The sequence below is a fragment of the Crocodylus porosus genome, unplaced genomic scaffold, assembly GCF_001723895.1.
Source record: "Crocodylus porosus isolate Cpor-Errol unplaced genomic scaffold, CroPor_comp1, whole genome shotgun sequence".
NCBI classification, from domain to species: Eukaryota; Metazoa; Chordata; order Crocodylia; family Crocodylidae; genus Crocodylus; species Crocodylus porosus.
In genome coordinates this window covers 25904258-25932050 of record NW_017728947.1, presented here as the reverse complement: position 1 = coordinate 25932050, position 27793 = coordinate 25904258, and the positions used below count along the sequence as shown (strand labels likewise).

General features: G+C 40.8%; 1 protein-coding gene across 1 annotated transcript; it reads right to left on the bottom strand.

Annotated features, from left to right (window-relative positions):
* On the bottom strand, positions 1–27793 carry SLC5A12 (solute carrier family 5 member 12). The gene is made up of 15 exons (XM_019552189.1): positions 27117–27793; positions 24804–24869; positions 22366–22417; positions 20994–21061; positions 19551–19705; positions 17138–17278; positions 14627–14756; positions 13461–13549; positions 10456–10568; positions 8322–8389; positions 7716–7802; positions 6241–6419; positions 4414–4517; positions 2797–2924; positions 1–438 (listed from the first exon to the last, which is right to left on the bottom strand). Exons 1-15 carry the CDS (start codon positions 27471–27473, stop codon positions 274–276), a joined length of 1902 nt encoding a protein of 633 aa, XP_019407734.1. The 5' UTR covers positions 27474–27793; the 3' UTR covers positions 1–273.

The window sequence follows — 27793 nt, the reverse complement described above, 5'->3', positions numbered from 1 at the left end:
TGTGGGTTTTAACGTTTTATGACTCACTTCTATATTTCTTTTGAAATAACAGGATTCCCAGCATTTCATTGTCCCCCAAGAACGGATGCTTTGTTTTTAAATGTATTTCATAAATAAAACCTCATTTGAGTTCGTCTTCTTAAGTAACTTGATGTGGCACTAGTCATCTACCACTTTGTAGAATGCAACAGACAGGGATGGTCCTTGTTTTTCAAAGCTGGAGCAATGCAGTTTGATTGACGTAGTAAATTATGTTATTTTCCAAATCATATGTTAGAAATGCGTTTCTTTGTCTAAGCTTGGGTTAGTGTAGGATTTTTCATTGGGATTATAACCAGGTAAATGGCTTGGAATGTCTTTCTTGAATCCGTCCTGGGAGGCCGTGTCTATTCCTATCACCTTTGCAGTATCTTTACACAGATTATTTTCAGAATCCTCCTGAGGAAAAGAAAAAGGAAGAATAAATAATTCATGTTGTTTGAAATATGAATTAAACCAACCCTAGTAAACCCTATTTATACATCTCAGTCCAACAAGAGTTGTAAATGATTCTATCCTCATCATCAAAGACCCTCCCATGTGTATATTTAGCAACTGACTTGAGTGCTATTAGAAAGGCAATACTTCATTTTATTTTTCTTAGGGTATGTACAGAAGTGTAGGCAGTCCACCAGGTAGGCGGTCTAACTCTTGCACTTCACATGAAGCGCCATGTGTTAGAATGCCATTGATCCCAACTGGCTTTCACCTCTTGTGTGTGGTGGGCATGGAGCCTATCTGCACTGACCCAGGCCACCAAGTGGGGGCACTCCAGCAGTCTCCCAGGGGGCTGCTGGACCCCCAACCCTGAGAGATGGCAATTGTCAAAGCTGATGGGGGAGGGACAGAGCCTCTCCAACTACTCCTGCTGGGGTCTTGGGGAAAGCCAGGGCAAGTCTGCAAGGCATTTCCCCCTTGCACCCCAGGCACAGAAGACTCTGCTACCATCCAGATGCTTGCACAGGGGACAGTGTGGGAAGAGAGCCCCCACCACCACACGTGCCCAGCCCAAGACCGCAGCAGGGGCAGCTGGGGGGGGAACACACGTGGTAGAGGCAGCTCCCTTACCCCACACCTGCCCTCCTGCCCCCATGAGAGTATCCTGACAGTAGCAGAAGCTGCTGTGCACAAACCTGGGGCTTAGGGAGAGGGGGAAAGCCCCCTGCTGTGCGGTCTGCCCCAACAACCCCTGCTGGGATCTTGGTGGGAGTTGGACTGGGCCTGTGTGGCATGAGATCCCTTCCTCCTGCCCCCTGCATGAGTGTCTTGACAGTGGCAGACGCTGCTGTGCCTGGAGCAGGGCAGGGGGGAAACAGAGCCCCCCTGTCTCATGGATCCAGCCCCTCAAAACTGCATGGGATGTGGGCACAGAATCACCTGAAATTAACCCTTGCAAGGAGTCTGCCCTAGAGTGCCCCACTCTTACATTACATCAGACAAGAGTTACATTTTCACGCAATTGGCCATTTAAAAAGCATTCTGCAGCCGTGAACATTTGTTGTATTTTGGCTGCTGAGCACTGGTTATCAAGCACAGCTAAAAGGAAACAAACTTGTTTGTGTCTGGGACTGTCATACGAACTTGAAAAAGTTGCATGATCCCTAAGCATATAGGTATCCAAAGCTATACACACAGACATATGCTCAGATGGTGCTTCAAAACATCAGGGTACTAAATTTCCCCTAGAATCAATGGGCGCACCTACACATCACCGTACTTTAGTACCACAGCAAAGTGCCAGCAGTTACTGTGCCGTGTGCACAGCACACAGTTAGATTTTGCACTACACTGAGGGAGTGTGCCACTACAGCAACATAGCTGTAGATCACATGTAGATCTGCGTGATCGCTATGTTGCCATAGCACAGCAATGTAGTGTGTCGCTATGTTGCTGTAAGGTGATGTGTAGACACGCCCAGTGTGTATTAGGCACCTTTTAAAAGCTGGCTATAGTCAGCTAGGTCAGAGGGCAGCAATATGTTGGAGCTTATCTTCTACTTTGGAGAAGACTATTTTCATCCTCACCCATGCTACTACCACAGTTTCTGTCATTATTTCCCCCTGCTGCCACATGGGCTAAGCCCCCTACTGCTGAAACCTCCTGGCTCTGCAAGCCAAATCTGGCCCATGGGCTGGGGTTGCTAACTGCTGGGCTAGGTGATATTGAAAAATCCTACTGTTTCCCTGTCTGTATCTCTAATCACTAAAGATAAATATGCCACTTAAGTTCCTATGTCTCAAAGAAAGTTAAATGGGAATTAGGCTTCTAAATCAATTAGGCAGTTTAAAAATGTTACCTAAAATCTACTATTTAGAAATGCTTTAAGACCTTTCAGGGAAATTATTGCCTGTCTGTTTCCTTATGCATTTCTTTATTTAAAAAATGCTTGTTTGGCTTCTCTCCTTTTAATTAAGAGGAACAATATGGTCAGTTCCCTTCTGTTGAGGTTTAAATAGATTATACCTTGCATTTCCTAAGTCATTGACTCACATAACAGGGATGATTATTATTATTATTATTATTATTATTATTTTAAGATTCTACAGTCTTTTCCATCCCTGATAAATTGTAACATACTGTGACACAGTGGGTGGCTGTCAGAAAAAAAATGGTCTAGGATTTTCAGAGAGTGTGCTGGCTTTGCTTCTGTATGCAATAGAAATCTTGAAGGTGAAATCTAAATTATATCCCTTTATCAAATATTTTATATAGTATAGATGTAGACAGCAGCAGGCTGTTCTGTTATGAAATACTTACATGAATTACTTTGCTGCCATGGTCAACACCACACCAACATAGTGTTCTGTACCGTTTAGACCAAAAGCAAACTAGGTTGCAAACAGGCCTAATCAACACTGGTTTAATATCTTTCCCTTTGTTCGGTCCTATAAAAAAAAAGATTGTTAGCAATGTGATTTTTACATACATCTATGCATATGCCAAGCAGAGAAATGATGAATCAAAGCTAGAACTGGATGAAATCATTTCATGACCTTTGGGTGTGTTCAAATATTATCTTTGGCCAGATGAATGTCAACCATAACAAGACAGTCTTTAAAAGTGGTGTCACATATTCAATTTAACACTTTCTAAGTGCAGTTAAAACACAAAAAGATGCAAGTTCAAACAGCTTAGCTTGTGTTAAATGTCCACGTGACATTGCAAAGTGTTCTCCTAGCATCTTCACTACTAGCTAGCCACCAGTCTTGGGAGACAATGAGGATTGTGCCTTTGGTAGGTTACCAGTATGGCTGTGCAAAACAGTAGTATTCCACTTCGCCATCTGTTTTGACAGAACAGTGTTTTGTTTTGAGTTTTGTTTCGTTTTGAAAACACTGTCCCATTCACTGTCAATCAGGCTGGGGAAGGGAACTCAGCCCAGCTCAGTTCCCCTTCCCAGGCCAGTCACAGCCCTGGTTCTCCCCTGTCTCCCACCACCTGGCTGGCTGCTTTGAAACTTGAAACATTTCAAAACTTTCAAAATGTTTCAGCTGCCTTCGTTTCATTTCGAGGCTGTTTCAAAGGGCTTCGTTTCATTTTGATTTCACTGTTTCAAGCTCAAAATGAGTCAAAGCAGTGTTGAAATGAAACAGCCAGCAAAATTTTGCACAGCCCTAGTTACCAGGTACCATACAGCCACTTGAGTGGCTGAGGAGTCTGATGCACAACTGGCAGACTTTCCAGCAAGTTGCACATACAAACTCAGTTGAGCCTGCACTGGCATCTCCTAGCATGCACAAACTTAAATAGGCCACTACAGTCCAATGATTTGCAACTGTTGCAAGTGCATGTGTGACAAGGCCCTTACTTAATTTATCTGGGTTGGGTAAATCAGTTTGGGGATTTTGTACTGATTTTATTTAGGGCTGTATTTTGAAGGACAAGTTGAGAAAGGGGCTATAAGTATATGTCTGTCATTTACCACTTTTAATATTAAAATCTGGTTTAACATTTCCATAACAAAACTAATAATGAGCTGAATCCTGGGATGAGCCATGTTTGCTACTATTGCAGCAGAGTATGTAGGATAAAAGTGATCCTCAACCATCTGTTTCCAAGATCCTAGGTGACTGAAGTCAATCCACAGTGTAACTTAGAGCGGCGGGCCTCAAACATCCCTTAGATGTCTAACTGTATGCTCCCTTTAGGGTGCTATGGTGGCTTACATGGATGTTCTTTAGCATTCAAAGTTAACATAACTAGAATTTTTTTGGCAAGTATTAATGCATAGGTAACTATAAACAGATTAGCTTTTATTCCTCAGGATTCAACTCAGCTGATTCTAAGTTGGCAGTCTTGAATTTATCTGCTGAAGTCTTTGAACAGCACATTATAGACAAGCCCCAGTGAGAAAATCTTTAATAAACAACTTACCTGTGATAAAGCTTATCAAAAGTCCTGCAAAAATACACCCTAAACAGCCCACAGCACTATAGTAAAGGTAGGACAGGGAATACCAGCTATCTGCCAGTTGTGGTCTATGGAAGTACAATAATAAAAGTTATAGTTAGCAATAACATGTAAAAGACTTGTAAGGGCAAAAATGAATATAGAGGAATATATTCATAATTAATAACCTAATACAGACAGATTTAAGAATACAATACATGTCAATTAAATGGCAAAAGTGAAATATGCATAAATTGCAGTTAGCTCAACTAGTCATTTTTAAAATAATATGTGCATATTTTCTTCTTTGTGATCAATGCTAGAACTCTTTGTAATAAAAATTGACATTCTTAAGTTCGAATATGCATGTCCCACTCCCCTTTCCACAAATTCTACGCAGAAGTTATACAAAAATAACTTAAGGCCCAATCCTTCAAAGTATTAAATATTTGTTCTGCCGTTTAATGACACATTTAATGCTCAGTTCACAGTTTCAGAACCTTCCTTACTAAAGTCCCCTCACTTTTAATTTATAACTTCCAGAATTTTTCACAAAATTAGTGTCCTTATAACTCAAGGGATCCTAAAGGTTTCCACAAGTAGACAACGTCTTAGTGAGTTCATATGGACAAACTCCTCATCTCCAAATTAATACTTCTACCCTATTCATCCCTGCAGTAATTGCATACATAAATAGTCTTATGGGCTGTGTAGAGATATTTGGGGAGGTTGTGAGGAGTTTAAAAAGTCACCCAATCTAAGGTAAATTGAGTTGGAGGGGTTGGGAAGATTGGGAGGTCAAGCAGGCTTTGTAGGGTATCAGTGAGTCCCCAGGTGGGATTGTGAAGATGGAGAGCAGGCAGTATCTGAAGGAGAGATTGTGGGGCAGGTAATGTCCACAGTGGAGTTAAGAGGGATTAGGGGCCTAGCAAAGTCTCCAGGGGGATTGAGGAATTGGGCATGGACTGCGGGGAGGGGGGGTATTGAAGGGATTGGAAGGGCAAGCAGAGTCCATGGAAGAAATCAGAAAAATCTGAGGGGCAGGTGGGGTTTGCAGGGATGTTCAGGGGGAATGTCATGGCAGTTCTCTCCCCCCACCTCCCAGGAACAGGGACTATTTTTAGCCTCCCAATTGCCAGATGGACAATGCCTCCCCCTGCCTCCATCCTTCCCACCCCTCATCCCACCAGCACTTTCTTCTTTAGCTCCTGGCATCAGCAAATTCTTATAAAACCAGCACTGAGAGCAGCTTGTGGGATGGGGATTTTGGTGGGCTGCAGAGGGTTGCCCTCTGGGAGTGGGGCAAGGAGCAGGCTAAAAATAGCTCAGTCCTGGGGAGGAGGTAGGAAAAGTACAGCTCTAGATCTGAAACTGGTAGCTGGGCTTTTCCAGCCCTGGGGCTCACCATGAACGTACACAAGTTCAGTTCAATCAATCTAAAAATGGTCAACCCAATTTAAGTCAGACTACCTTGGAAGTATAACTTAGATTGGGTGACCATTTTTAGACCATCCAACCTTTCTGGAACTTCTGTGCAGTGTGCACTTAGATCCAACTAGTTATGGATCTAACTGTAAGGACTGCATCTAGGCAACCTAAGCTAGATGGAAGCACTTAACATTTTCTCTTGTGTTCAGTAGAATATGTCTCCCACAGCCCACCAGATGTCTGCGCACCATCGATATGTGCTCTCAGACCACTGGAGTTCCAAGGCCACAGTGTTCAAAACATACTTCAGCCTAAACCTAATGGCATGTAGTAGCTACCTCTTATAGTAGAGTATTAATACACACAAAAACTAGTGGAAAATACCTGAAAGGAGGTTGATCAGGAGCCATTGTAGCTAGTACCTCTGTGTTGTTAGCTAGAGTGCAGTTGGCTGTTGATAAATCCAGAGGAAGGGTTTTTGAAGATGGTGCCGGATAAACAAAAGCTCCAATACCTACCCAAAAAGCTAATGTGATTCCAGTCAAAAGGCCTCCCAAGGCACCCTGAATTAAGGCAAAGTGACGTTATCAGAAATGACTGAAATATGCATGCGTTTGAAAAGACAAATGGTGGGTACATTGCATTAGGTGATATTTTTCCTGTAGTCATTAATATAGGGGTAAAAAACTCCCATTTACTCCAGTGGCACAAATTCAGGCCTTATTTGTTAAAGTTGGTTAAACAATTGAGTTGTGATGGGTTAATAGGATTTTTCTGTTTGTTTTTGGAGTCTTTTTGCTTTAATTTTAAGTAGGGGCTTTTTTTGTTTTTAATCCCTCAAAACTGGAAATTTGTGGGGGAGGGAAGGCAGGTGGAATTCCTGTGAGAAGCTCATATTTTGAAAAGTGTTTCCCTTTGTTATATTTCATCCATGCTAATGAAAATCCTATCTTCCTACAATCTGCACAGTGAAAGGACAAAACTATCTTTTAAAACCAAAACTGAAATTTTACTTAGGAAAAACCCTATTTGTTTACTATTTAAAACTAATATCCCCAAGTGCAGTTTTTCATATTAATCACCAGTTAAAAGTGGACATTTTAGGGTGGTACATTCTAAATTACTGGATACCAGATCTTGTGCATTTGTTACTACCTATAGTTAATAGACATTAATTGAACTAGTAATGTAGCCATATAGATCATGAAAGCCACAAGGATTAAAATTGCAGCAGTTGCTACTGTAAATTTTACATATAGTATGAGTTAATAGGACTATTCAGAAGGAAAGAGAGTACATACGTGAAATGACATCATCTTTAGTTTTGCCTTATCAAGAGAAGTTACAGGGGAAAGTGTTCTGTATATATTGGGAGTTCCTATTTTCTCCAGTTTTTGACTGTGTTCCATGAGACTTAATAGCTCATGTAAAAACTCAGACATAAGCAATAGTGAAGGCTTGTTTCATGACTTTTGCATCTAGAGCTGAGTTATCCCAGGCTTTTAGGGATTTGATTTGGACTATTCTGTCCTGAGAAGCTTCTAAACAAAGCATAAAATCTAAAAGCAGAATAATATAAATGAGATACAAGTTGAGAGAAACTGGGTGCATCTACAAGAGACACTAAATGCGCAGTAGACTAATTCTACTGCTCATTAGCACATCACAACAAAAGCTATGCTATTGCACTAATGCACGGTAGAATTAGTCTACTGCTCATTAGCATCACTACAAAGGTGTGTTATTACAGGTACTTAACCTAATGCGCAGTAGTTATTGAGCATTAATGCACATGTAGATGAACCCAGTAATATTTTCATTTTAACAATGATATTGACAATGATGATGATATCTCTTACCTTCCAATTAGTCCAAGGAACAACAATTCCTAATGTAAATAACCCTAGCATGGGCCCCCCACACATGCCATGAATGCTGAGTGAAGCCTGTTTAAAAAAAGGCACAATAGATAATTATTAGAAGGTTAGTTAATGTCATTTGACATTAGCCTCATTCCCATACCTGTAGTTTATCTGTTCTTATTCCAGGGCCTTTATGACTATTTCTTCCACTAGAAAATATTACAAAACAAATGATACAAGGTATGCAAATCCTAATGCCATTGTAGTGTCAATGAAAAGCATGATTTTTTATTTATTTTTTATCTTCCCAATGATAAAATGGATATAGGACATTTTAGAAGGATTGTCCTGGTTCGGGTAACTGATCACAAAATTAGATTTAATACTAAGGTTGGATTGACAATATTTTTCTTTGAAACCAAACTTGTTCCAATTAACTTAGATTGTAACTCATTAGGTCCTAAAAAAAAGAGATTTATTCATTAAATGGCTTCTGGAAAGTGCACATCCTATTCTAGGAGTGCTTATAGAAAAGTCCAGTCCAGAGGGAACAAACAAGATCAAGTTTTCTTTGGTTGGACAGTTTCATGAGTGTCTACGTACCTGCACAACTCCTCCCAGAAGTGATGCTGCCACAGCCATTGAAGTGCACAGGACACCAAATAATATACCTAAAAAATATCAATAGCAAGTATGTGTAGCAGTTACTTAGCACACTGATGATCAATAGCCCTGGTGACCTCAAATTCCCCTGCAACCCTGAAATTAATTCTTTTTTTACCTATTCCATCAGCTACAAAATCAGATAGCATGCTGGACTTCTATGTTTTAAAGGGTCTGACATCAAATCCTGCTGGTTTGCTTAATAATTCAGCATTAAAGAGTTAATGTTAGTTTGGAAATTACAGCTCCGAGTAAAAATGTTGCAGCTACTATACTTTCTATTAACATAAACATTATTATAACTGAATGATGTTAGCAAAATAATAATAATAATTAAAAAAGAAAACAAAACCCTCTGTTTTCCCCAGGTTCTTTGGTTTTGCTTTTGGTAGGCGTATACTAAAAGGCAGATGATTTTTTTTGTTTGGAAAAACTGACCATTTAAAAATGAAGTTAAAAGTGATTCTCTAAGGTAAGACAGAAATGTTTTATGGTCACTGGCTTGACATTTTGTTGGCACAAAATATCCTTCCATTCTGTCTTCAACATTAGCTTGCCAATATACCTTTATGAACACAGTTGTGTTAAGCTGTGGCATAACAAGCAGAGTCAGCACCCAGGATCTGCAGGTTCTGAGACTGGGGAGGGCTCATGATTCAGGGGAGGGGGGCATGTGGGTTCCAAGAGCAGGGCAGAAGGATAATACAGGTTTGGAGAAGGGGGTGGGAGGTACTTCTGAGAACAGGGGTGGGGAAGCATGCAGTTCAGAGGGGGGGGACTGCATGATTCTGAGAGCAGGAAGTATGCTGGTTCCAGAGTTTCAAAGTGGGGAGAAGGGGGAGTGCATGATTTTGTAAGGGGAGAATGCAGCAGTCTACCCATGCTGGGAACTCCTAAGCAGTCCCCCACTGAGCTGCTGCTACTGCTGATGCCACTGCTGCCACTTACTCTGCCCGCCCCTGCTGTCAGAGCAGCCAGAGGCTGTTTTGGAGTTCCCAGATTGGATAATTCCTGGGGCTGGTCTTGCAATCACACTCTGCTGGGCTGGGAGGTGATTTCAGCACCCTTCCTAACATGGTGCCTGGGGCAGGTGTCCCTCTTGCCCCTCCCTCATTACACTACTAGTTAGGTTAACCACCACTACCTACCTCTGACAAAATAGATTGTTGCCTATAAAAGCTGAACCAGTTAGTCTCTGAGGTGTCACCCTGCCCTGATAGCCTGTTTTCTGCATAAACCCGTTGAGGATCTTAACATATTCTTTTGTTTGTAGTCTGTCATTAGTTCCCATTTGACAAATAACCATGCACATGCTTAGCTCTACATTCACTTTGGCTCCAATCCTGTAAAAAGAATTCACAGTGCACTCAATAGTACTCACTCATGCACTTGGACTTCAGGAAACAGAAAACTCAACATGTGCTAACCAGAGGGAATTTGTTTTCCAGCAAATACTATGTGAAACAAAGCACTGTGCACATTTCTGAGAATGGGCAATAGGTAGTATTTTGAAACACTTGAAGGATAAAATAGTTTAGGAAGGGATTTAGTATTACTGATGGTTCAAAAACTGTCTGAAATTCTCCCTTTCATAGAGACAAGTGGTCTTCAGAATTCATAAACATTTATTGTTTGGGTCACCTAAGCTTGGTGACTAGTCCACTAAAGCAGTTGTATATGCTAATGATATCAGGACTTCACTGTATAAATGCTATGATCATTCACATGCTATAAGTTTGCATTGATACAAGGGGCATATCTTTTCCACCTCAGCATTTCTTAGAGAGATGCAGTGAGCCCTGGCACACCTGTTCTGCACATGTTAAACTCCAACCTGGACATGATGGCTGCCTTAGTCATGTTGGCATGACACTATAAGCAGCATTGTTATAAAGTTTCATCATTTCCATTTTGGAGAGCAGCATACTGTGCTATACTGCAGACCCTTGTAGTATGGTCTGTAGGCAATGTAGACATGGTCAAAAGTTCCTGACAGGAAATGAGGGGGTTAGGAAAATATGTTATGTCATCATTATAAATGTACACAAGTACAAGAGCCATCTACTGTACCTACATAGGCCTTTGCTGACCCAGGTGCTCATGTTTTCTGAGAGATTTGGCAAACAATTCTTGACAAAATCCTCAAATGTTACTGTTGCAAGAGCATTTATGCTTGCAGCTACAGTGCTGTAGAGGCAAAGAAGGTAATGATGATCAAAATAACAGAAATAAACTGCCAGGTAATATTACCTGCATACCAAAATGCTGGTCCAGAATATTAGAAGATGAATCAGGTTGCTTGTGACAGTTCAAAAACATTTGAAGAAAAAAGATTAACTTAGTAATTTTTAAAATGATTTCCTTCTATGATGCTGATTTTGTACATATAACTGAATAAATGATGGCACAGATTAAGTTCCACCACTGACACTTATTGGATGCATCCACATGTTCAATTAGTGCAGCACGATAAATTCCAGAGCAGTTTGTGCTGGAGTTTACAGCTCCCAGGGACAGTGTATACACATGCACCTGGGGCTGCAGTAGTTTAAGCTAGGAAGAGCAGCCACAGTCTGGCAGCAGGCTCAGGTGGCCAGCCCCAGGCTCAGGGTCACCGATGGCTGGGGCATGAGAGTGCCCAAAGAGCAGAGCTGCATGGCTAGGCAGCTAACAGAGGCTTGGCCCCTTGCTGCCTGGGCTGATCAGGCACAGTTTACACCCAGGTCTGTGTTTACACATGCATGTAACACGTACCCAATGTCTGCTATCTTACAGCAGTGAAAATTAGTTTACTGTGGTATAATAGTGTTTCATGTGTAGACTGTGATGCTTTATACCACAGCAAATTAATCTTCTGTGCAGTTAAGCACAGGTGTAGATGCACCCACTGAGATAACATCTTAGCAGGATTTTGAGCAGAAGATCCTACTCTTCTGACTAACTATAAGGGATGATGACACTGATACCATTCCCAGTCCTGCTTCAATCACTAATAGCCTTTCATTTACATTAGTTTCATTATTGAAAGGAAAGGTAGAAACACCTACTTTAATATACCTTCTGACGAGTCCTCCAGTTGACCAAACTACACATACCTTTTCAATATACTGAGAAACATTGCTTTTCTAGTGAGGAGGTTAATAAATGCTACTGATATCAGTCTTTTGGAAGCCTTGTGACAAATGATATCTACCAAATAATTCACAGACATTGTTGTTACAAGTATAGTAGCAACTGTACACATCTACAAATTCCTTAGTGTGTCATAGTTACTGCACATAAAGTTTAGTGCTCGCATGAACCCTGCATGCCCCCGGAGACTGGGGGGGGCACAGCGACTGCCCACAGGCGACAGCAGCAGTGTTGGTGGCGGGGAGCTCCCACAGCCAGTTGCAGTGGCATGAGTGGTGGGGGTAGGCTGAGTGGGCAGCTCCCACAGGTGGCCACAGCAGTGCTAGTGGTGGGGAGGGTCAACAAGTGCTGACCGGTGATCAGCAACCACTCACAGATGCTTCCAGCAGTGTCGGCTGTTGGAGGGGGCTAACATGTGGCAACTGCCCACAGGCACCACTAGCAGCGTCAGCAGTGTTTTTTCCAGGTGGTGCACCGCCAAGCTCAGGGGGTGCACATGCACCCATGTGCATCCCCTACATGTTGCTAATGAGTACTCGTATAATCAAGTACTAACTCAACGCACAATAATTGGCACTACTGAGCATTAGTTCCAGCACATGCCTTTTAATGATGCTACTGTGCAGTATCATATTAGCACTGATTTTGACATGGTGTGCTACTCTGCAGTAGTATTAAGCTACTGCACATTTAGCATCTCACATAGATGTGCCTACTGTGTGCTAAGTTCCTACCTTTCCGTTATTCCTGTGCCATCTTATTGCCGTCTTATTGGTGTTTGTCTGCATAATATAATTATTAAAATAATAACACCAATTACATTAGAACCCTGGGGTCATCCCCCTCACCAGCAATTGTGATAGAATATGACATTCTTTTATAAATGTGGGTTCTCTCGAGTCCCTCCAAACTGAAAACAAAACTGAGTATGCTATAGTAGCCAAGATTCTTGTTACAGTTAGACTGGTGTCAACCCTTTGACTTCTGTGTGGCAGCTCTGAATTCACACATTTCAACTAATCAGAATCCATCTCAGTGGTGTTGCTTGGGCATAACTTACTTATTCTACATATAGAATAACTCATTTTCCATACTTAAGGTGGTGCAATTTATTAAGTGTACTCTATGTCCTTGAAATACCTATTATTTTATTTCACATATACTAAAAGTATGGGATGAAAATTGTTTCATTTCAATAAAGACCTCTTTGATACTGACATGCTACTTTGGTGGGGCAGGTGGAAGAGCAGGAGGGGCAGCCTTCAGGAACTTGAGATTGTGACAGCTCTGACTACTGGTAACATGGACTTCGACCTTCAGTCGTTTTTTCTAGCTTTAACTATTGATGGGTTAGTTGCTATCCCCTAAAGTCCTATTATTTTAATATGACTGTCATCTGCAGCATGGGAGAACATTCAGTTATAGTAATTGATCCAGATAAATTTTTTTTTCCATGTTTGCCATATACATACATTATCTTTATGGCTGTTTTGTGTTCAGCCAGAATCATCAACATGGCCTCCATTGGTTCTCTGATTATATAGTTGTGCCAGTGAGGTTAAATAAAAAGGATTTCAACTCCGCACAGATGCTGCACTATCTCAGCAGGCTCAACTGCTTCTAAAAAGGAAAGTGGTGTTTCTCTGATTTTTTTGCTCCCTTTTTTGTAATAATAGTGTGGTTCTCAAATATGTTTTGGGAAAAGGAAAAAGGAAAATACATCTGACAAAGTGAACCCAGGCTCTGGCATTAATTGACTGCAAGCAGAAAAACCACTGAAGCATTAGCTGGGACAGTGAAAGAGAAATGATGCTTAATTCTTATAGTTAGCACTTTGCTCTATACTTAGGTCTTAAGAGCATTGCTTTCCCCTCTTTTAGAAAGGTCAAGGCAACGCACATATGCAATGCACATAGCTAGAACAAACACAGTTTCAAAAACACAGACCTTAGGGTTCCACTGAATGCACATGCAACAAATAGTCCTGGGAGTCCTGGAATTGAGGAAAAAATGTCCATAACAAAATAAGGCATCAGCTAGGGTAAAAGAAACACAAGAATAATACAGGATGTTAACTGGGAAGTTTTTTAGACAGAAAATGCAGTAGCCATTTGCAATCACATTATTGTGTAAAAGTAAAATGTTCAAAAAAATCCAAATTCAGGTATCTCAGCTCTAATTGGCTTGCCAAAACAGAGGCCTCTAAGGCATACTGAACTAATACAAATGAGAGAGAGTATAGTATAACCTCATAAATTTGGTGTGCTCAGAACCAAGCACTTGCTGGAAATCTGAAAATGCTGGATTTTTGAAACCAGCATGGTGGCCAGTTGCAGAGCAGGGGAAGGTGTGGCGGGGGGTAGTGGTGGTCAGTCCTGGAGCAGCGGCTGCACATGGAGCAGTGGCTCAGGGTGGTGAATGGCAACAACAGCCACCATGTGAAGCTTCCCCCTCCACATCCATGCAGGCTGGGGGGGTGGGGAGGAGGGAGGGAGTGGCGGCCAGTCCCAGAGCAGTGGGGAGAGGTGCCAGATTTTTGATAATTCTGAATTTTTGATATCCAGATTTATGTGGTTATACTTTACTTGACAGTGACATAAACTGAAATAGATACACAAGAGAATAGTAATTCTCTTGTGCATATGGTGGGATTGTCACATTCTAAATATCAACTTGAAAAGGCACTTAAAACTTTGAAGGATTTTTGTTGGCAAGATCTTTAATTGGACTAACTGCATGGTTGGGAGAAGTTTATATAAGCTTTTGGGTACAAGTCACCCTTCTTCAGGTCCCTGTGCCTTGTACCTGAAAGATAAAAGATCACCCTCAAAAAGCCTCAACTGTTGTATATTTGCTGAGCCATGACAACATCCTTAAGCACACTTAAGCACACTTAATCATAACAATATTATCATAGACTTCAGCTGGACTTTGTATATGCTTAGAGGCAACTTCACAAAGTAGCCAGACCTATACCGTTTTTACAGAAAGCTATAAATGTATTTATAGACTTTATAGACAGGTGTTTTTAGCCTAAAGTTTTACTGCCCATTCATAAATGTATGGATATTGGCAACTCTACACAGCACCTGGGTTGAGAATTACTGATTTACCTGATCAGGTGCTGAAATGAAGCCAGCTGTCCAAGGATCACAGTTCTTATAATGAGCATACATCACCAAACCCGAAAAGACTGCACATACCAGGATTATCCAGAGTCCCACTAAATTAAGGTAAAGTGCTCTAAAAAGAAAAAAGAGTGAGAGAGAAAATCCAGTTTATGGTTAACTCAACACAAATATGGCAAACACATACTTTCTATGTTTATTAAAAGAAAACTTACTAACATTTGTAAATTTTTAGTAATATTCACCTTTAAACCTAAAGGCAAATGTAGAAATCTCAATTTTTAGTATGTTTGCAAGAAGCATAACTACAACAAAAAGTTCTGATGATAACTTAAGATCAAAGTGAAGAAACTCTCTTCTTTCAATGTAAAACTTTAAAAACTTATTTGATTTCTGAAAAGTTGTTGCAACTCTTTCTTGAAACTAGATGCAATATTATTTTGAATTGAATTTGGTTTGTTTCTGATTTCACCACTGAAATGAATCTATTTTCCCCTTCAGCAGCCATTTGAGGGAGATAATGATTAAAAATCTCATTATTCCTGTGAACTATCAGATCATGCATAAACTACACCACATTTTGACATTTCCCTTTACTGACTTCCCAGCCATGGCCAACTCCACTTCAGAATTACACACCTGGATTCCAAAGATCGCCTTAACTCAATACAAATAACCTCTCTGACCTCCTAGTCACTGATATCCTTTCTCCTGCATCCTTTTCTCCTCCAGTCTTGATCTAGAAAGACTCTTCACAGTCAGAGAGTATATTTTCACTTTTACTGCCACTTCTTTCTAAACTCTTTTCTCCACTCCCACTGAGCCTCTCTATTACATCTCCTCCTCCATCCCTTTTTAAATCATATCTTATATCATTATTTTCTCCAGAGCCCTTCCATAAGTTTACAGAGTATTTTGAAGAACACACTAAGGATGAAAAAAAGGAAAATACTAATTATAAAAGCCTTAGTCTGTCTGTCCATAATGCTTTATTTGCACTCTGATTGGTTGCTTGGAGGCAGAAGGAGACAATGGGGGACCACTGCTATGACAGAGGGGACAGAGTGGGGGGGTGAGGCCAGCAGCACTGGCTCCTTGGAGGTGGCAGGGGCATGGGGTGCTGGCTGCACAGCACTGGCCTCACCCCACTCCACACAGCAAAGTGCCACCCTAACAACAAGGACTGGAGCCAGAGCCGAGGAGGGAAGGCCAGCAGTGCTGGCCTCGCCCCCGCCCCCCCTCGCTCCTTTGAGCCAGGAGCCAGAGGCCCCACCCCCCACAACTGCTGGTGGGGAGGTGGAGGTGGTGGGGAAGAGGGGAGGGAGGGAGGAAGGGGAATGGAAAGGGGAGGGGGGTGACCAGTAGCTGTGCCCTGCTGTAAGTTCCACCACGGCCATGACTGCTGCCACAATCATTGCAATTGCCACTGCTGCGACCACCACTGTGGTCCGAGGCCCTGGCCTCAGCCCCAGCCCAAAGTGGTGAGGGGAGGCAGGGAGTGGCCCTGGCCCAGGCCCAGGCCCCAGCCCAAAGTGGCAGGGGCAGTGGCCTAGTCCAAAGTGGTGGGGGACAACAGGAAACGGCCCTGGTCTGAAGCAGCAGGGCTGACCCTAACCCTGGCCCCAGCCCCAGCCCAAAGCAAAGAGGGGAGTGGCCCTGGCCTGAAGAGGTCGGGGGGAGAAGGGGAGTGGCCCTGGCCCAAAAGCAGAGAATTACCTCTCTTGTATATACTGCTGCTAACGTAAGAACCTATCAATTTCTACCTGAGGCATGTTGTCTAGAGAGAGGTATGGAATGCACTCCAAATGGCATTCCTGCACTTGAAAGATACTGATAATTTTCTATTAATGGAGAACAATCCCTGAGCAGATCTTCAAAGGTAAGGGTGCTTATATCAAAGAGTGAACATCATGTCTCAAGCTGCATGAATAATTTGTAGAAATAATTCATAAGGAACTTCAACTCTTTCTAGCTGGAAGAAGATTTTGCTTTCCTTCAATGTACTTGATTTTTAAAATAATAATATCTTTTTGAACAATAATATATTTTAAATTCTTTTTGAACTTTCTTTTGCTGTTTGTTTGACACTTGAGATCTGGACAGTTTTGAGATATTATAACAGAAGTCACACGGCAAAAGCTATGGCTGTGGTCACATAACAGTAGCACATAGTGGGTCACAAGCAGCCATTTCTGTTCCCCTGTAACATGAGTACAGAAGCACTTTTTGTATTAATACCTGTGTACGTGAATTAAAAATTCATTTTGCGTGAATGTTTCATATGTTACCTGCAAATTGTTTACTATCAAAATTTGTGATAGAAAAGCTTAAATCAGTTCCAGAGCCACAGGTGCAGGGGTTAAATGGTCAACAGTTCCATACTGAGCTCCCTGTATATCTTAAGATATAATGAACAAAATAATTAGTATGGCCCCAAAGAAGAAGAGTTGGAATGAAAGTTCATTGTATTTAATTATGGGATACTAAACAACTTACAATTTAGCTTGTTTTTCTGATCTGCAGGAAATGCATCTCTGCATAGTGGACTGATTAACTCCATAGATTCCTAACCATGTAAAGGTTCCTCCAATTGCAATTGTCCAAAAAGTATGTCGTCTTAAGGGATCTACATCAAAGCTACAAGACAGAGAAAAGTAATTCATTTCCACATGCTTAATATAATATTGACGTAGAATAAAGATAGAGTTTGAGTTCCAAACAACTCCTGAGTTTTGAGAGATATCATGTTTGCTTCTGCAGATACGTATGATTTATAGATAGATCCTATGCTGTATAACTTACACCAGTGGTTCTCAACCTCATTAGACTCCAGACATACCTCAGAGAGTACCAGCTCTTATCTTTCATTCATTTATTGACTATGGAAAAGTAATAAAGCAATTCCGTTGCAAAGAGCTCAGAAACACTACAAAGGTGCGCATGTTTTTGACGCTGTGGGTTCCTATTTGAAATCTCTGGGCTTATCTTGTGAATTTTATGTAGGTGTTTTAATACCTTCTGGTACTAATATTGAGCAGCAAAACATGGCATCTGTAGAAGGATCTCACAACACCCTGGTATGCGATGACACCTCACTTGACAATCATTGGCTTATACGGAGAGCAAGGTTGTCATTAAGCAGCAAAGCCTACGTGTGTATTTACTCAATATTAAAGAGAGTTTCTAATCACAACGTTATCCTGGATATACTGGAATTTATCTCAGTGTGAGAAAGGTAACTTATAATAGTCTTGAACTAGTTGCCACAGGTGTAATCAGTAGTAAATTAATAAATTCAAATTTATGGAATGTACTATGCTCAAATTTCAAATCTTATTTCTATCGCAACAGAACAGACTAAATATCCACCTCATCTGGTATTTGGTTCCCATAAAGGGATGATGCCACTTAATATACCTCAGACAAAAGGCCCTTCAATCTACCAAATTACTATAGTTATGTTATTATATATTATCCCATAAAGATAAATTTATTCCTGAGCTTGACTGATAATTAGCTTATGATGAGGCTTCATAACCCTTGTAATTTTATTTTAACCAGTACAGCTAAAGTTACATTTATTTTTAGTTTAAATATCCTTGTCTTTTGTGCTGTATTGTTTTTAAACTCAGTAACCATTGTTGATAAACTACCACATTTGGCAGGGTTTTTAAAAGCTGCCTGGTAGCTTGTACTAGTTTCTATCAGTGCCTTACTGCGATAAATGACCCCTTTAGTCACTGGTATAAATGGCCATCAATGGCAGGCCAATTCATCACAGCAGGGCAGCAGTACTAGCTACATGGATAAATATACTTAATATAAAGTGGTGCTTTCATAAATGGAGAATGAAAGGACATGTAAATGAGATCAGAGGAGTGGGCATGCTAGAATAAGGGCCATGGCAAAACAAATAGGGATGTGTGAAGCTTTGGTCCCTGATTCAATTCAGCGGAGATCTGGCCTGATTCAGTGGCCAAATCTCCTAATCCAAACCAAATAAGGAGAACATTTAATCTCTCTGAATTGAATCAGAACCCTCCAAATCAATTTGGAGAGATTCAGGAAGATTCAGTGATTCAGACATAGACAAAGCTTTAAATGTTTTTTCTATGTACCTCATGAGTACCAGAGGGCTCATGAATGCTGCAGTGGTGGGGCAGATGGAGTATCCCACAGCAGCATGGTGGGGCCCCCAGCGCACTCAGCAGCAGACCCAGAAGTGGACCAGAAGCACTTCCAGGAGCACACTAGCGCCCCCCTACATGCTCCACTGGCTTGACGACTGGTGCCTCCTGGGTCTCGGGGGCACCCAGGGTCCCTCCCGCAGCTGATCGCCAATCCAGGGAGGTGTGGGGTGGGACCCAGCATGCTCCCCAGTGGACCTGGAAGTGGACTGGAAGTACTTCAGCTTCACTGCTGAGCATTTCCCCCTGTGCTTCTTTGGGGTGCTTCATCTGCCCCACCATTGCAGCTTTCACACCTTGCTCCTGGTACTTCAAGATATATAGAAAAAACATTTAAAGCTGCATCTATAGCCAAATCACTGATTCTCCAAATCAGCACTGAACCTTCAGATTCAGCTGAATCGAATCAGGGACAGTGATCTGAATCAATTGAATCACTGTCCCCAATTTGGGCTGAATCCAAATCGAATACAGCCCATTTTGCACGCCCCTACAGGCAAGTACAGACATGCAAATGTACAACCCTCCCTTTGAATTCAGTGAGGACAAAATTTCTCTCAATAATTTAGGGAACTTGTATAGCAGCTTGAGAGCTGATTGACCTAAACAGACCTTGAATACTTACAGCTCACTAACTCTAAGGACTAGTGTACAGCAAACTCCAGTCTTAAACATGGAAAAGAGATAAAAGATAGACCAGCAAAGTTTTATGTTGTGCTTACTCAAATATGGTTAGTCGGGATCCGTTGTTTGCTCTTTCCCAAATCATGCTAGGTCCACCATTCAGAAGAGTTCCTTGAATCAGAACCGTTAAAAAACCAAGCACCATGACAACAAATTGAAATGCATCTGTCCAGACAACAGCTTTTAATCCTCCCTAAAATTATAAGAAGTAGCATGTTTATATTTTTTTTATTTTATTTTCAGTATCATAATATGTAGGGCTCCCATTGAGCTGAGAGCCTTATTCCATGAGTTGCTATACACCTAGAGGTAATCTCTGCCCTGAACACTTTCATTCCAATTCTCCAAAAGGATGTATTACATTACATATCAGAAAATGAGGTACAAAGAGATGGATCATGATGGCAATGTGTCCTAGCTGGGATGTCCTCAAGTATGCCTCATCATCTACTCCTGCTCAGATGCTCCATCTCCAAAAATAATCCTGCAAGGCCACTTCAGGGTGCCCCCTTGTGACCACTCTTAAGATCTTAGTCTCATAGTGCTTGAAGGAAACCATAGCAAATTATGGCTGCCAGCTTACCTCTCACCTGCTCTGCCTCCTGCTATCATCTCACACCTAGTGATCATTGATCATTGCTCAATGACTCCTCAAAGAGTCAAGTGACTCAAATCCATGGGTTGGTGGCCTGCAGCAATGTATCTTCTCCTGTCCTCCTTCCTGCCCCGCTACCCCTCCCCACGTTAGGTCTAGCCTGCAGACCTGAGGTTTTGGCAGTATTTGGTGGCAAGAATTTTGCTAGCACTGCTCTGTAGTTGGATGTCAGGTACGGGGAAGCTTTTCTGCAGCTGATCAATGGGAAAAAGCTGTAGGGGGCAAAAACAGCAAAAACTGGGTCTTAGTTCTGGCCACCTCTGATCTGAGCTGGGCCATTTTGGTCTGCTGCTGGAAAAAGTTGCTGACCACTTTTTAAATCTGTTTCAAACCATTATTACCAGCATTTTACAGTCAAAAATAATCCCCCTATAAGGCTCATAGTCAGTGGGACCAGTTCATCCTAGGTTCTATCCCTCTAGGCTTTAACTAGAGTTACACTAGGAAATGATTTGTCTCTTCCTTTCTATAAACTGTAGACTGACAAACATTCAGAAAGAGAAATATTTCTCTTCTCTTTGGAAGCTTTCATGTGGAATGAGTGTATCACTTTCTTATCTAAAGAATTTTATCCTTGGCCTGAAGTTATCTGATTTAAATCTCAGAACATACACAGTATGCAGAAGGCTATAAAGCTATTTTTCCCCTATAAAAAGTACAAAAATAGACCTAAGATTTTCAAACACTTTTCCAACATTTGTATTTATAAATACAAACCAGTTATTCAAACTACAGCTGGAAACCATGTTTTCAATTACTATTTTTCATAAGAATAGGTCTAGCCTTTATCAGATATTTAAGTATTTCAGCTGTGCTAGTTGCATACCAGAGTGCAGTAGAATGTGCAGACAATTCCTGTTGCAAATACAGAGCCCCAAAGGTGAAATCCAGTCACTGTGGCACAGAAATAAATCAAATTAGTAGTAAAAAAAACAAATGCCAGGCATCTGGAAGGTAACAGAATAGTTAATCATTGTTCCTGCACTTGGGTAACTATTAATTTTTTTTTTTTTTAATTTCTACTGGGAGCTCCACTAGATGATAAGGGATTCTTGACATTAATGGCTATTGTTTTGCCTTCTTGGTTTCATTTTGTTGCCTTCATGCAAATTGTGACTAATTGCATCTCAAGGTTGTGAGGGTAATAATTAAAATTCATAATGATGTAACACCAAATCAGAATTTTCCTCATGAGACACAAAAATCTCATATTTTTGATAGAATTAAGTATACAATTGTTTTACAGGAATGCCTTATTTCTCTCTTACCCTAAGGGATGAGTTCTGTCTTATTTTTTCCTCAAAATTATCAATGTCAATAAAATTCTAGTAAAAGAAGAGTAACTAGTTTCCACTCTCTGTGTTTACTTGATTTTCTCCAACTCCTCTCATTCTGCTTGGGGTGGACTGTGATCACAAATAGGATTCTTTTCTACCTATCAAGTAAAACAGTATGCTACATCATTCATCAAACTGGGAGGTTGATTGCTTTATAGTGGTTTTAGCACAAAAAGTAAAGAAGAACATATGTCTAGCTACAGCTATAAGATACTGAAGTTAGTTTAACAGGAAAATGAATGAGTTGTCTTACAGCAAATGTTGTAGGATTTTTTTTTAAGACAGTCATAAAGATCTAAGTTAAAAGGTTGCACCCACTTTTTAGTCTACATGGATTAGTACTAACAAAGAAGAATTGCCTCCCATTTTATCAGACACACTAGCCTTAGTCTTTCATCTTCCTAATTCCAACCAGAGAACTGTAATGCTTTCAGTTTAAAAAAATATATCAGTTTTATCCAATGGAGATTAAAGATGACAGCAGTGTAAGCTAGGCAGAAGAGAAAACAATCAAAGTACACAATACGCTTTTAGCTCATCACTTTGTACAGTGCACTTTTTCAGGATACTGAGATACATGAATTCAGGACTCATCCCCTCAGGTTACTCCTTAAGTATAAAGAAAAATAGACTTGGTTAATGGTAGACCCTTCCCAATGTACTGACATGAGCGAGGAAGATGGACGGTAAGAAATGTAAAAATACCAAAGTGAAGGCACAGGCACTTTTACAAAGAATGTGTCGGTTTTTGTTTTGTTTTGTTTCTGTTTCTTTTTTTCTAAATCTGTCTCCTTCAGTTATTTTGCTTAGGCAGTGACATGGTTGATTGGTGCAGCCATGTGCTTTGGACTGGAAACTCACCTTGGTTGAGAGCCAGTGCTGGAGCATAAACCACCACTCCTGTGTAGAGGATCTGCAAAAGAGAAAAGGGGACTTAAAAATTCAGAGCAAAAGTTCCCAATTATAGGGGACCCTGAAGCAAAGCATTAGATGTGCAGTCCCTTTGGAAAGTTTGGATCAATCTTCAAATTAAAAGTGTTCTAAATTCTACAAGTTGAAGGTGCCTGGCTTCTACAAATCAGAAACCCATTGCTATTTTTAATTCCATACTTAAGGAAATATCAACTGCATTTATCAAAATGTTTTTAGTGCATCCATTTTTGTAATGCTTATGTGCCATAAAATATCAATCAGATAGAAAAGGTAGCAGCCAGTAATATATAGCCTTTAAAAACATCCAGTGATGTAGAAATAACTTAGTAAACTCACACTACCATAACTGGCCACCTGAACACTTCTATGCACATATAATGCACACACACACACTACACTGTTTAGACAAGAACACTGAGAAAGAAAAGAGAAGCAAAATATTTAAATCAATTGCTAAGGCTATTTGAATTCAATTAATGTAAATAACCAAGAAAATTAAATATTAAACACATACATCATAATATACACATTCGTTTCCCTGCATGTGCAATTCAAATAATTTGCTGTCACTATTTGTTTTTAATCTTTTGATTTATTTGAAGCTACATCTTGTATTTTGGAATGACTCCTTGTGTGATCTCAGCCAAGTATCTTTCCCTGCCTCAGCTTCCCTATCTATAAGACAGAGATATTATTGTATGTGGGTGGGGGCAAGACCTTTAGGGATTAGCTAGCCAGTGGGTGCAACTACATGAGATGTTTACATGGCCAAATTAGCTCTGCAGTAAAGTCTCAGCATCTACATGTACTGTGCTATTAGGATGGGCCACAAGTACTATCCTCCGGCAGAGTTTTTTTAATCCACAGCCATGCACATGTAGGGCAGGAGGGTGCTTCAGTGTGGGGGCTGCTTACTGGTTAGGCCCATACTGGAGCACCCTCCTGCCCCAGCCAGCCCCGCCACAGCCTGTTGAGCCAGGTCAGGGCAGCCCTGGGTTCCTAAGCTGACCCCCAAGGCTCCCTGATAGCCAAGGCTGTGCTTTCCCAGCTCAACATGCTATGGTCCCAGGCTCTGCTCATTAACGCTGCTCCTGGGAACAATAAACTCAGGAATGAACTGCGGCAGAGTTTGTGCCACACTAATTTCATGTAGATGCACCCACAGAGTACTTCTCTTTAAGGTAGGTATTTCATTTTTATTTTTGTTTTTCTTTTGTTTCATTAGGGTGGCGCAAAGAGGCCATGGCATGGACGAGGACTCCCCCAATAGTTTGGGGCTGATCAGTAGCCCAGTTTCAAATGAAAGAGAGGAGAATAAGCCTCCTCTCTACAAAATAATTCTATAGCTTGGTATTTAGGGCTCTCTTCTGGGAAATGGGAGTCCCTTCGTTTTCGAGAAATGTCTGTAACAGATCTCCCATTTCCTGAGTGCTCCAGTCATAAGATAGTTGTGAAAAAAACTTGTGGATGCTACAATTGGCACTGAATTCAATAAACTCTTAGTGCATGTTGTGCATCTTCTGGGTGCTCCACATTGGCAGAAACACCTTATTTCTTGCCCTGATTTGGGCAGCCAACCTCCGAAGAGGGCTTGGAGTTTAAATACACATCTGAACATTGCACCCTTATTCGAAGCCAGCAAAGAGGCACGTATAGCTGAGAAATATGGGTTGCCTTTTTTAAACATGTGATCTCCACTATCTGTATAGAGCTCCTAAATGCCTTATTCTGTTGATTTAGATCATTTTGGCAGGAGACCAATATGGAGAGTGATTTGGATCTGGTACTCTGTGCCTAAATTAATCGCCCAATTGGAAAATTAAGGGGTGGAAAAAAAGCAAAATATGGCCCTCCACTGAAGCTGAACATTTCTAAGAAAGATGGAGGCATAGCAAGCCCTTTCAGGGCCCAGGGCTGAGTGGGGATGGGATGTGGAAATTTTGCTGACCACTGTAAAGTTGAGGGGGAGTCTTACCTGTTGAGCCTCTCCTCATGGGAGTAGCAGCTGGTACTGCTACTGCCACAGTAGCCCAAGCTTGGTCTGTTGCTGGGCAACAGTGTGGGCTTCTTGGGGACTGTTCCTGATGCCCCATTCATGTCCTCTTCAGCTCCCAGAGGCAGGTCCATACCTCCCATGGCAAAGCATCCTTATGGGAGGGTGTCATCCTATCCCTCTCCCAGATATACTGCTTGACATGGTGCTGTGACTGCCATAACAAAAACACGTTGGGGGAATAGCCATACTGGCTCCCACTTTGTTGGTACATAGGGCTGGTGCCCCTCTTGCCCCTGTCTAGTAATACTACAGAAGAAAGATATTAACTAAATTCATACAAGCTATACACATTATACAAAATGCTTCTTACCGTCTGCAATATGTAGATGAATGTTGCAACGAAACGGACAGACTTGTTAAATCTTAACTCCAAATACTGGGAAAAATGAGAAATACACTAAATGAGAAGCTTATATGATGTTTAGGTCCAGAATATCATTCTTTTGTTAGCAATGCATAGCACTTCACTCCCCAAGCAATCCATTGACTTCACTGAAATGGCTGTCAAAACTAATGATAGATTTATTATGGTAGACACTAATAATATGTGGAAGAAAATTCACTTAATAATTTGGGAATCTACTTAAATCACGGTTTCATGGATTTTACAGAAATCACAAAAAAACAGTGTTGTTCACAAATGCCAGGAAATCTGACATTGGCCATGATTCCTCACAAAATCAACCAAAAAAAAAATTTTAGTAATATAGACTGAGTGAAGGCACCCTCTACCAATCAGCAGGGAGGAATGGGGCAAAAAAACCAATAGTGATGCAGACTGAGAGAAGATATCATCTGTAAATCAGTGGAGAGGGGTGGGGTCTCTGCAAAATGACTGTGAAATCAGCTCTGCACATCAAAAAACCCATTATCTTGCCATGATTTAGATAGGTCCCTAGTAATAATGTTAAAGCCAGGACAATATACTGGGATGTAACTATGACCTATCCATTATCAGGTACAAATTATTGTGTTGTTATTATTGGAAGAGTCCAGAGGCTACTCAGTAACTGACAATTTTTAAATTTAATGAGCTTCTATACACATGCAGGTAGGTTGCTCCAACCTGCTGTAATTGCAGCTGGAGCATGGTAATTACCATGCTTCAGCAGACTCTAGCATCATGTGTATCAGCATCCCCATGCAGAAAAATGATGGTGGGGCACTTTAAACTAAAGTTCGTTCAATGAGCTTTTGTTCAAAGGGCCCCACCACCATTTTTCAGCACAGGGATCCTGATACACATGGCAATTCAGATGCTTTTAATTATTGCAGGTCTTGGAGCTGGGCTAATTGAAGGCTTCCCCTCTCCCCATCCCCACCCTCCCACCTCCCAGAGCATGTCTATAAACACCCAACATGGGGAAGGAATCTGGGGACATGTCTAATCTAAGTATGGAAAATGTCACTGATCTCTACAGATTTCCCCAACATATCCCTTCCCAGGATACTGAGTCTCCTCTCAGCTACACTTAAACTGTCCCATTAATTACAATGAGGAAACTGAGAGGAGAAAGTGATTCTCTGATCTTATCTCAAGAGTTTGGGAAAGAGGCTTTGCTTGTTCTGCCTTTGGTAACTGAAGCATGTTTCCAATATGAACTTTTTGAGCCTCACGATGAAATATTTCATAGTCCAGATTTTCAAATTAAGCTTTTCTTGGTCTTTTAACCTCTGGAGCTGCATACAGATTTTTGCATTAACTTGGGTTGATTGATTAGGCAATGGGGCTTTATTTAATCCAGTCCTCAGTTAATGAATATGTCCCATGACATCTGTTAATTCTACTAACTAACAACCACCTCAGTTGCCCAAAAATTATCCAGTGTGCTCAATAACATCCAACAGAGGTTATGCACCATACCCCCGGTAACAACATGACAGTGATTATTGATAATTACACCTGCTGAGGCCTCATAAAAGAAAATCACAACTTTCACCCAGCTAAAACTTCAGACACACCTGGGAAATTCCAAAAGAAGCATAACAACTGTGTTAATTGTAGCATCTCCAACTCCCTTAGATGTGTCTGGAAATCCCATATATTTTTCTATCCTAATCATTACAAATGTTTCTAAATCTATTCTCTCACAACTAAATTTTGTTGGGGGTCAAAAATCTCAACCTCAAACCTATATTCACATGTTGTAAATGCCCCGCTACTTTACATGGACAAAACAAAATCCCAGCTATAACAATCGTGAACTTTGTTGTTCCAAGCCCTCTTCCACACCCAATTTGAAATAGCATTTCCTACTTTATTTAGGGTAAAAATGTGTATATCACTCTCTCATGTAATATTTTGGGGGGGTTTTTAGTTTGTTGCTTTTTTTGCAGTTTTTTGTACTGTATATTGATTTATATTGTGATATCTTTGGGATACGGCACGTTTTTAATGTTGCACATCTGTACAGTGCATATGAAATAAGCCCTTAATCCTTGATTCATGTCCTTGAACATTACTGTAGTAAAAATAAGTAATAATGAAATCATGCAATTAATGTAATTTGTGTCTAAATTCTAAGGTGACACTATGATTTTCAACTATTCCAAAAGAAATGCTTTGCTGTAGCAACATTTGTCTAGCTAATGAACTGATTGTAATAAATTCAGTTTTACCTACCTCATATGTGCTTGTAATCCCAGATCTGTAGAACACAGGTAGGAAAAGTTCAGAAGTGAAAATGATGACAAAAGTATATGCAATAAAGAAAAGAATGAAGGATGCCCCATAGCGATACACCTCTGATGGTGTTCCCAGAACAGTCACTGCTGACATAAAGCTAGCTGTAAGGGACAGAGCTACTGGCCCACATGTCATCTGCCTACCACCTACTAAAAATTCCTTAGAAGTTGCTTTCTTTCTCTCCTTAATTGCAAAAAAGACTCCAATGCTAGCAGAAATTAGAAAGAGTGCAGCAAAAACAACATAGTCCCATGATGCAAATGTTTTAATGTCAGGAGGTACAAAGAGAGACATTGTGCTGGCTGGATAACTCGCTGATCTTGGAAAGGATTCTTTTTGTTGTCTTCTGGTGTTCTAAATTTGATTCTTTGCTAAGAAAAGAGATATTTCCATGGCTAAGCTATGAAAATATTGGAAAGCAAGGGCAGCGCACTCCAATATCCAGTGATGGGATTTTTCTTCAAGTTCATTCAAAAGTATTATAAAACATCTAATAGAGTTAGATTTAGATAATTTTGAAGGAATTAGGTGCACTTGTACCCTGGCACTATCAAGGTCCCTGTCAGCTGCCTAGTCAGATAACTCTTCAGTATCTGAGAAATAAATAACCAGTG